Genomic DNA, 10,177 nt, shown 5'->3' with positions numbered 1-10,177 from the left:
CTAAACCAAACTCACTTTGTCAAATGTTCCTTTTCTCTAAACCTTTATGGCAACAACCTGCACCAAGAGCTGTTTATGTAACCGTAGAGTAATTTTGGCCCACTCCTCTTTGCAGAATAGTTTTAATTTACCTTTGTTGAAAGGCTTGTTAACACGAACAGGCCATTTTCCCATCACTGCATGTGAATCAAGGACCTGGAGTCTGATGGTTCTAGAGTCGCTAATCCCGGAAATAAATAAACTTTAAATGTCATTTATTGACATGGAAACTGAACAAAGGGCATACTCTGCATTTACCGAAGCAATTTGATATGCTATGCACCAAACAATATACTCAAATGTTTACACAATAACCTATAGAGAGGTTTGTAAAGATACTGCTACGATATTTTGATAGGAAGCTAAAGTTCCAGGGGTTTAGTTTGTTTTATAATCAAATTTTAGCAGAGAACATCATAATCAGTCATTATTCAGAAAGAGACAAGGTCAGGTGTTGTATTTGGTTTATTTCATTGATTTCATCTCTAGTTTGATAAACCAGTCAGTGAAGGCGTCTACAGTCACAGAGACAAACCTGATTGTTTTCACTTTTCTTTTCTTACTACTGTGTTAAAGTCTCTTCCCCCTCCCCCAAAGTCTAAAATCTTAAAACTCAAAGCAGGATAACTTTAGTTGAATGTGGTTCTGGTGTTGATGCCTGCTGAAGTGAACCAAACGGCGCTGAAGCGGCACGTTGCTGTGGTGGTCCGGACCGCTGGCTCCAAGCGGCGACTTTTACAGGGAAAGGACAAACTTACAGTCATGTGACGCAGGAGGGGGCGGGGTAGCGTCTGAGCGGGCGAAGCTGAGGCAAATAAGATGCAAAAGGAAGCACTTAAAAACATAAATTACAAGAACAGAAAAGTAATACTTAAAAAGAAGAAGCTAAGAAGGCAAAGCTGCGGCCCGGAGGAAGAGGCACGTTGTTGGTGGTAGGGCACGCACAGGACAAAAACCAACCTCAGAGCTGTACCCTAAATGCACCACAGTGACACTCATCTCAATAACGCGCGACTAACCTGAGCATCTTCACTGCTCTGAGGTCAGCCGTTTGAGGTGGGTTCTTTAGATTCCTGAGTGAAATCAAGGGTGCCGACTAAAGCACAGACTGACGTGGAGACGAGCAGGCAGCTTTCGTGTTAGCAGCTTTCGTTTCCGACACATGATCGACGCAAAGGAAGCGGGAGCTGAAAATAATAAATAAATTATAATATAAAATCCTGCCAGAGTGAGAAGAGAAAGTGGTATTTCAGTACTTATGCAAAGCTTGTTTTAGCTTCTTTTCGGATGCCATTTGTTTACGTTGATCAGCAGAGTTGATCAGCAGACCGTGACAACATCCGATGTCTCTGACGGAAGCAGAAGAACCTGCTCGACGCTCTGCTGGTGAAAACGATCAAACTAAAACTGAGTGTTTGTATTGCCGAGCTGCAGCAGGAGCAGCCTTATTGCTTTGGGTCGTAACCAGGTAAGCGAGCCAATCAGCCTCCAGGTGGGTGCCGCTGGGTTCTCTGGGAGGAGATGCAGGTTTTCACTCAATTAAAAAAAAAAAAAAAAAAAAAAGGATAAATCAACTTTACTGCTGCAATAAAGAGGTGGAGGATTCTGGCTATGTTTGGCACACAGGGGGTCCGCTGTGGTTTTGGGCTATGAGGGCCCACTGTGGGGCACATCTGTGCTATAACAACACACACACAGAAAAATAATCCCTCATAACAACAAGCACAGTCCATCACTTCTGGGTTAAAGCTGCTTCTCTTTGCAGTGAACCTGCAACACATAAACACAAGGGTCCAGCGCAGGGAGGTGTGTGTTTGTGCGTGTGTGTGTGAAGGGAGGGGCTCAGTCCATGCGTCCTGTCTCAACAGTGTGTGGCCCCACTGTGGGCTCGTGTGGGTGTCGGGTCACAGTTCATTCAGGTAGTGATGCTCGCTGTGCAGCCAGGAGGAGCTGCAGGCATCCAGGGGTAGAACTTCTTTAAAATAGAACCTCTTCTTCTTCTTCTGCTAATTATATACACACAAACTCCTCAGCACAGCCAAGTCTACAATCATTAGCCTCATAATAAGAATATGAATAAACAATCATAATAATAACAATAATTATATATATATATATATGCATATATATATATGTATAGAGACATTGTAGCATTGAGGTTTTGTCAGCAGCCATCACTTGAACATTCACGGTGGTGAATTGCATATGTACAAAAAAAAAACAAAACAAAAGAAAACATCCTTTACATCCCAGTGCGCGAGGCTCAGGGTCAGAAGGTGGAGGTGGGGGGGAGAGGAGCTGTGCTGGTGTGTTATCTGAGCCTCTTCTCTGCTGAATAGATGGACATGTAGTAGTCGTTGCTTCCCACAGCCAAGTGGGGCTGAAAGGAGGCAGAAAATAAGAGGTCAACACACACAGTTCCTTCATTTTACCTGATGTGCATGAGCAAATAGCAGAAAGAAGCCTCGGAAAAGATTTAGAACAGCAAAAAAAAAACAAAACAAAAAAAAATCCGATTAAATTGAAATTTAATCGGATTCTAATCCAGTAATTTCTTAAAGCCTGGAATACGCAGCGAGTCATTAGCTGGCAGTCAGGTTCAAAAACACCGAATGGAATAACTGTAAAACAGAAGGTAAACTTTAAACAGGGAACATACACAAATTTCATTTTAAATTTCCATTATTACATCTTCAGGTCAATTTTAGAAAAGTATATGAATATTTTAGAGCAACACATGCTGCAATAAAAACCCCAAAAGCGAAAATCTTCATTAAAAGACAATCTTAGGGTTACTTGCTGGAATTACAGTTTTGTATTGCAAGTTTTTAATTCTCAGATAAAGAAACAGTATTTTTGTATTGTTGTGTTCAATGATACTGAAAACTGTCATTATTGTCATTTAAGGTGCTTCCATGATTATTCGCTTAAAAGGTTAGATGGTGGACTTTCTTTAATAAGAAGTTCAGTATTAAAGGTTACAAAGACGTTTAGTCAGAAAATCAGTTTTCTCAGACAACTTTGACTGCAGCACAGAAAAGCTGATGGTTCATGTTTTACCCAGTATGGATGGAAAGCTAAACAGCTGATAGCACCGATCCTCTGTCCCATGAAGCCGTCGTAGTACTTTATATTGCTGATCACGTCACCATTAGCGTTGTAGACGGCTATGAACTGGTTCATCGACCCACTGCGGCCGCAACAGCAGAACAAACAAGGTTAGAGAATCATGGAAAGATGGTGACAAAGCTTTTTTTTTTTTTTTTTTTTTTTTTAAGGGTGAACTTGTGTGACCCACATGAGCAAACTCACCAGGCGAAGAGGTTGGCCTGTGGGTGGATGTCCAAGGCCGTTAATCCCTTTACAGTCTGCAGCACATTAATCGAGTCTGGCGTCCGCGGTTCAAAGAACCGAACGTCTCCGTTGACACTGGGACGAGGCGTGAGCGTCAGAACGGGGAAGGCAAACAGGGCTGAATAAAAGGCTGAGTGATGTAGAGCGTTTACCTGACACTGATAATGTTCCCATCCGTCTCCGTCTGCAGGTGAGCTTTAACCACCCAGGCTCCGTGTTCCCTGTAGGTCATCACTCGACTGAAAGAAACACCACAAGCTAACATTAGCCTTTATGCCGACTGATCAAAGGAAACGTTCAAAAGTCGGAAAGAAAGCAGACAGATCACAACCTGACAGAAATGATTAGAAAACATTTTTTTCCCCCCTGGGGATTGCAAAGTTTATCTGAAGCAGACGATAACTGATTCTTTTGCCAAATTCACTAATCTTTTTCAAGTTTTCTTTCATGTTAAAACCACAACTTTTTTTTATTTTTTTTTTAAGGTTTTATTGGCTCTCGTGGCCCTTATTTGAGAGTAGTTTGACAGGAAAGAGAGATGAGGAGGACATGCGGTAGGCGTCACCAGGCGCGCCCATGACCACTGGCACGAGGCTCAAGGGCTCAATACATGGGCCCTTGTGTTGTGAGGCGCCACCACAGCACCCCACAACCTTCAATTGATTTTTTTTGTGATATACCTACACAAAGTGCTGCATACTTGTGAAGAGAGCATGAATGATACATTAATTACAACACTTTTAGAGCCACATCTTCACACAAATACAGCTGCAGGTCCTTTTGGGTTATGCATGTACAAGCTTTTTTTTTTTTTTTTTTTTGCTAAAGCTTAGTGAGAGCAGCTGTGAACATCAGTTTTCAAAGATTCAGGTCTGGTCTTTATCTAGGGGCTTAGATGTAAATCATTAGATTGCAGCTCTGGTTCAGCTCTGCAGTGAATTGGCCGGTGTGCAGTAGTTGTGTCATTCCCTTTCCATGTTTAGACGATGAACTGAATAAACTCTGGGAGACGTTCTGAGCTTAGGATGGCTTCACAGAACATCTGGAGTTATAATGAGATTAAATTACACACAGGTGGACTCTGTTCAGGAGGCTGACGGCTTCTAGAGGTAACTGCTTGTCTTGCGTCGTTTTCAATTAGGCACAGCTTTGTATTTGTCCATCTTTACTTTTAGTCTATCTCTATAAAGTGCCGTATGCTTCAAAGAATAAGGGATTGTGTAAAGCTTAAGTATTAAAATAAAAACTAAGCACCAAGCAATAAAGTGTTTCTTAATAATACATCATGCAATACAGACAGAACACCACAGGATGGCAGTATGGCTTCAGGACTAAGGCAGCAAACGTCCGACTTCCTGTGAGCATGCATTCTGAAATGTGCCTCATCACGGCTTTGGGGCTGTGCAGAATCTAAATGACCTAATCCATACAGTAAAACAGAGTTATATGAATTATAGATTGCACAGGCACAGCATCTGAAATGTCTAACACAAAAGATACAGAGACCCCCATTAACCCAACAATGTCAACAAAATGCTTTGGAAAGCAAACATAAAGCTAGCGAAACTACAACTCGAAGCTGCATTGTAGATTTTCCCCATGTCACTTCAGCGCATCTCCTGCAAACGACCCAGGTGAGCTCGACTTCCGGCTCTCGCAGAGGGAGAAACAAAACTTCTGAGATGTAGCTGCAGGCCTGAGGGGAGCCATTACATTTACTTTCTTTCTTTAAAGATTTATGTGCCTTTCCACATTTTAGCTGCTTTTTTTTGTAGCCCACAAGGGCTGAAATTAAAATAATGTTTTACCAGCTGAGGGGCGGGATACAGTGCCACCACGGTCCATTAAAAGAAGTGACAACCCCAGAGGCAGATTTACAGCACTTTAAGTACAATAAATACAGATTAGTGAATAATGTAGGACTCAGAGGGAGTTCATGTGGACAAAAACCGCCACAGCTCCTCTGCCTTAAATTAAAACAAAAGAGAGGCAGTTTAAATAAAACAGGGCAGGGAAATTAAATCATAAATCCAAATAGAGCTTAATTTGACGAGGAAACAAAGATGTGCGCAGGATCCGGTGAGAGGGACCTCACCATTCGCTGGGGCCCATCCTGCGATCGAAGACACGCACCGATCCGTCACCCAGACCTGCAACGATGAGCGAGCGCTGGGAGTCGCAGGACAGGCTGGTCACACAGCTGTCGGCTCCAGTCGGGATGTCCTGATTCACACACACACACACAGCAACTTTTTAGTCGAGGTTTCAACAGGTAACACTAATTCCACACTAACCTCTCCCTATGAATTCATCCATCATGCCCGACTCATTTGAAGTTGGACTCGATATGCAGCCACAGGTCATTTGTACTTGTATTAAGTCCATCCATCATGACAATAATTAGCACACTGAGGTTTGTTACATTAGTTAAATAGATGAAGCCAGACTAACGTAGTGACTCTACGTCGAGGTTGATTTAGTTCACAGGCAGCGCTCCGATCAGTAAACTTTTAGTCAAAGTTACCTTGAATTTTCCTCCAGACTCTAATTTAAAATCTCATTTTGATCTAGAAAAACAAACGTTCACTTTGAGGTTATGGCAGATATTTATAAAGAGGCCAGGAAACAAATTACAGTGGACGAAAAGGAAGGACAAAAAAAATGGAGAAGAAGAATGAATGACATGAGAAAGGAAGAAGAATGTTGGATACAAGAAAAGATGGAAGGACAGAAGAAAAGAAAGGAAACGAGCAAAAGGAGACGAAAAAGAATAATGACGGAAAAATCAAAGGGAATGAGGAATGATAAAAGGAAAGCTTGAATGACAAGGATAAGATTAAAAGGAAGAAGGCTATTATTATTATCATTATTATTATTATTATTATTATTACATACAGAGATTATTGGTCATAGCTGTCTGGAGCTTAATTCTGAAATCTTGGTTTTACCTTTCTCTCTCTCTCTCTCTCTCTGTCTCTCTCTCTCTACTTCTTGGCTACAAATAAAGGCCACTTGTCCCAAAAAATAAAACTTAAAAAAAGAAAAAAGGAAGACAAGAAGGAAAAAATAGAAGGAAGAAAGAAACAAAAGAAGCAAGTCAAGACGGAAGGGCAAGAAAGGACTGAAAGACGGAAGGAAACAAATGGTGTTGGAAGGAAGAAGGGATAAAAGAAAGAAAGTGGGGAATGAAGAACAGAAAGTAAAATGGAAGGATGCAAGGAAAAAAGAAGGAATGATGCAAGTAAGAAATTGAGAAAAGAAGACCAGAACAAAATAAAGAAAAAAAAAAAAAACGAAGGATGGACACCAACTTAGATAGAAAAATTCAAGAAAAATTTTATAAACATTGGTTGGGAGTTAAGTTTGGAAATACAAAGATTTTTGCACTCTATTTACTTTCACCAACTTTATCAAGACCTGAAAAAAGTAATCAAAAGTTATAATTTTTTTCCAGACTTTGTAGCAACCCTGGAAATGTAATATAGAACAAACATCAGGAAAGAAAAGTGTTTGCTTCAAGTACCTGGACCTTCATCTCCCTGTCCGTGTCCCAGATCCGAATGACTCTCACGTCTCCCGACGTCATGAGCAAACCGGTTTCCTGTTCCCAGTCCACGACCATCCCAGCTCCTAAAACACATGGATGAGACGTCAGTCAAAAAGTGAGTCATAACCACAACAGCTATCCGAAATAGGCCACAGCAGGGCTGTTCGCTGTTATTACTCCGCCAGAAAGTGGGTTTTTAATCACAATTACAGAAAAAAAAAAAAAAAAAAAATGTGATTACTGAAAATAATTGGCCTACAATCTGTGAAGTGCTGCTTCAATTTGTTGTTTTTAAGCGCTTAATTCAATTTCAACTGGACTTGCGCTCACACACAGCTGTTTAACACAAAACAGCATGTGTTCACTCCCCAAAACACAACCAGCGCAATCTGTCGGAGATTTCAAGAGGCTCTCGCTGCCACATGTTGCAAGTCAAATGAAGATTAGCGCAACAGCTTCCTGCACCGCTCTGTAACTAACACATACACCCACCAAGATTTTAAAAAAAGGAGAAAAACAGAAACACTGCCAGACTCGGACACAGCAGCTGTAAGAAAAAAAAACAATCTGTAATGCCAGGTATGAACATAAGAAATAATTTGCGTTGTTCTATAAGAAAACTGTTTTTAAAAATAAACCTCTGAGTACAAACTGCACGCAGATGGAAGAATGATGCAGTGTTTGTATCTGCTCCGTCAAGATGACCGCTAATCTGAACCCGTCAGCACATTCTGGCTTTGGCAACTCAAATAGCAATCGAGTGAGACAGCGAGGCAGGAAGGAGCAGAAGACAGGGAGGCTCTTCAAACGCTGGAGAGGACAACCTGAAACGAGCTCTGCTGGCTCACCAAAACAGACCACGGGCCTCTAACTGCAGCTCGCAGCACGAGAGGCGGCGTGCGGCGACACCGCAGTCGCTCCACGTCGCAGCCGTTCAGCCGTAAGCAGAACGGTTTCTGCTGCCGCATTCAGGGTGGCTTCTGATTTACTTAAGAGTAAATGTTCAGCTAAAAATGATCAGATGCCTTCACACAACTCTAAAAGAATGGTGGCGCTTAATAAAAACTCCTCTAGAAAAATCATGCGGCGATGCTTCAACCCGTATTCATAGCTGGTGTTTCTTTACCGAAACGTTTTCCAGGAACCCGGGTATTTTTCAGGGGCTAATTTCTTTTTCAAACTGGTTCAAGTCTTTCAACATGAATTGTATTGTAAAGGACAAGCCCACCCACAAAATGTAAAGTAGTGTGCACAAGAAAGCTTAAAAATCACTGATGAACAGAATCTAAACATATAAGAAAGTAACGAACAGATATTAAAAAAAATAAAAAATGTAACCTGAAACGAGCCATAAACTTAAATTTCATCACCAGCAGAGACCAGACATAGAAAAAATATCTCATCAAAAGTTTTACTCTTAAAGTCTTGCTGTTCCTGTTTATGCCAATTATTCTTTTTTGGAAAAGTATCACGAGAACTACAGCACACTGCAAATAAAACACTGCAGAAAAATAACATTTAGGTGGCAAGTAATAGAAGAGTTTGTCTGCTATACTCTTCTACAAAGCCTTAGGTTTTAGTGCTCCATTGCTCTGGTTCTGATAAGATTTTAAAGAATAAAAGCTAAAATGAAATATTCATACACGGTGGTTAATGATTCTCATAAAAATGAGTGAATCCTTAAAAACAAAATGTTGCCAGGAAGCTACCGTACATTAAATCATCTGTTTTCAGTCACAGAGGGTTATCTTTGTTGCTAAATGCAGTTCTTCATCTGCATGAAGCTTAAATCACGGTTTTATTTTTTATTAAAGTGAGACATCCAGTTAAACCGCAGTGGCGATTTTAACAGCAGAGGAAGAAGTCAGAAAGCCACAGTTGTTCCAGTGTACAGTGAATGCAACACTTAACCTTACAGCGCGTGAAGATAAAAATGAAGAGACAGCATAACGATACTCTGATGTTGTGCAGACAAAATTGAAATAATTGACGTTTTCATCCAGTTTTCCTATTGTGCCACATTTTCAAATGCAGGTAGAAGAAGGAAAGGCCCACCGATGCAATATTCTTTGCCTTACATTCGAAGCTGGCTCCACATGCTTCCGCTAGGAGCGGTGGCTTGACTGCTGAACTAAATATATCATGGCCCTGTATTGTTCTGCTGGCGTTGGATTGTCAGGAAAGACCCGAGCCCCCATGCGGTGGCGGCGGCTTCGACGCCCCGACTGTGACGCAACCCAGCCGGCTCGGGCATCACGCCGCCTGAAGCGTGGGCTCACACGGAGCCAATGGCATGCAGGGGAAAAACACTTCACAAGACTGAGGCTGGGAGAAGAGACGAGGCATTCCCTTTGAAGCAGACAGCTTGGATGTGAGCGGAGCCGAGATGGGGAGGAGAGAGAGAAAGGCTCTCCAGCACACAGAACGAACCGTGTGCACCATCACCGAACTGTGATTTAGACGGTTGTGTCTCGTCTCTCTAATCTCATTATCTTCTCCCGTGAGGAGAAATCCTCTTGGGATTTACTGAGAGAAAACCTTCAAAACCAAGTATGTATCGCAAGGCAAACACATGTTTGAGGTATTTCTAAGAAATGTTCTCAGCTGCAGTAAATCGGCAGATGGAAATTCAATAAAAACTGGTGATTTGAACTTAAACTGCAGATTCTACGTTCACAGTTTACATTGTGAAAGAACTGTGGGAATAATAACGTTGACACTTCTTTTCAGAGATATAGTTTTAGAAAATGAACAATTCATGTATAAGGTTGAAAATATGTTTGGGCAGCTGGGTGGATGTTCTTTGTGTTTTATGCCCACAGCTGTTATAGATTGTTGTGATTAAGGTGACTGAGTTCAATAAGAGTCGTGTTGATCGTTGTGAACAAACCATCGCAAAATTCAATCAAAACTTCACAATTTCATGTTATCCTACTTTTGCAGAGCTCTAATGTAAACCAACAGAGGTCTGTTTTTGACCCTACAAAAACCTTTTTGACACCATGTATACTTAAATGCATCAAAATGTAAAATTGTGATGAATGACACATGAAGATGTTAAGATAAAAACATTTGACCTCTCTTCATCATTTATTCATCTTTAACTACTTTTTTTGCAAGTTAAAGCGCCTAAATTTGATACGTCAGTTGAAGGTAATGTATTCTGAACATCAGCTTTGCTTTGGAGATAAATCCAGTCAACTCCCTCTTCCTTTGTCTGAGCTACTACTTCCCCTC

At 41.2% G+C, this 10,177-nt stretch overlaps 1 protein-coding gene across 8 annotated transcripts in view; it reads right to left on the bottom strand.

Annotated features, from left to right (window-relative positions):
* Positions 1-486: 486 nt before the first annotated feature.
* rptor (regulatory associated protein of MTOR, complex 1) overlaps positions 487-10,177 on the bottom strand; it is a 158,796-nt gene continuing 149,105 nt past the window's right edge. For 6 of the 8 annotated variants that reach the window (XM_008406982.2, XM_008406971.2, XM_008406954.2 and 3 more), the window contains 6 exons: positions 6,917-7,023; positions 5,489-5,616; positions 3,546-3,632; positions 3,352-3,468; positions 3,100-3,229; positions 487-2,419 (listed from right to left, as the gene is read on the bottom strand). In XM_008406982.2, the coding sequence (XP_008405204.1) occupies positions 2,351-2,419; positions 3,100-3,229; positions 3,352-3,468; positions 3,546-3,632; positions 5,489-5,616; positions 6,917-7,023 (638 nt within the window). In that variant the 3' untranslated portion in view covers positions 487-2,350. The remainder of the gene's footprint in view (positions 2,420-3,099; positions 3,230-3,351; positions 3,469-3,545; positions 3,633-5,488; positions 5,617-6,916; positions 7,024-10,177) is intronic. The other 2 variants (XR_533531.2, XR_533530.2) reach the window with 2 other exon arrangements.

Source organism: Poecilia reticulata, linkage group LG1 (genome assembly GCF_000633615.1).
Source record: "Poecilia reticulata strain Guanapo linkage group LG1, Guppy_female_1.0+MT, whole genome shotgun sequence".
In the NCBI taxonomy this organism is placed as follows: Eukaryota; Metazoa; Chordata; class Actinopteri; order Cyprinodontiformes; family Poeciliidae; genus Poecilia; species Poecilia reticulata.
This window is presented reverse-complemented; position numbering and strand designations above follow the sequence as displayed.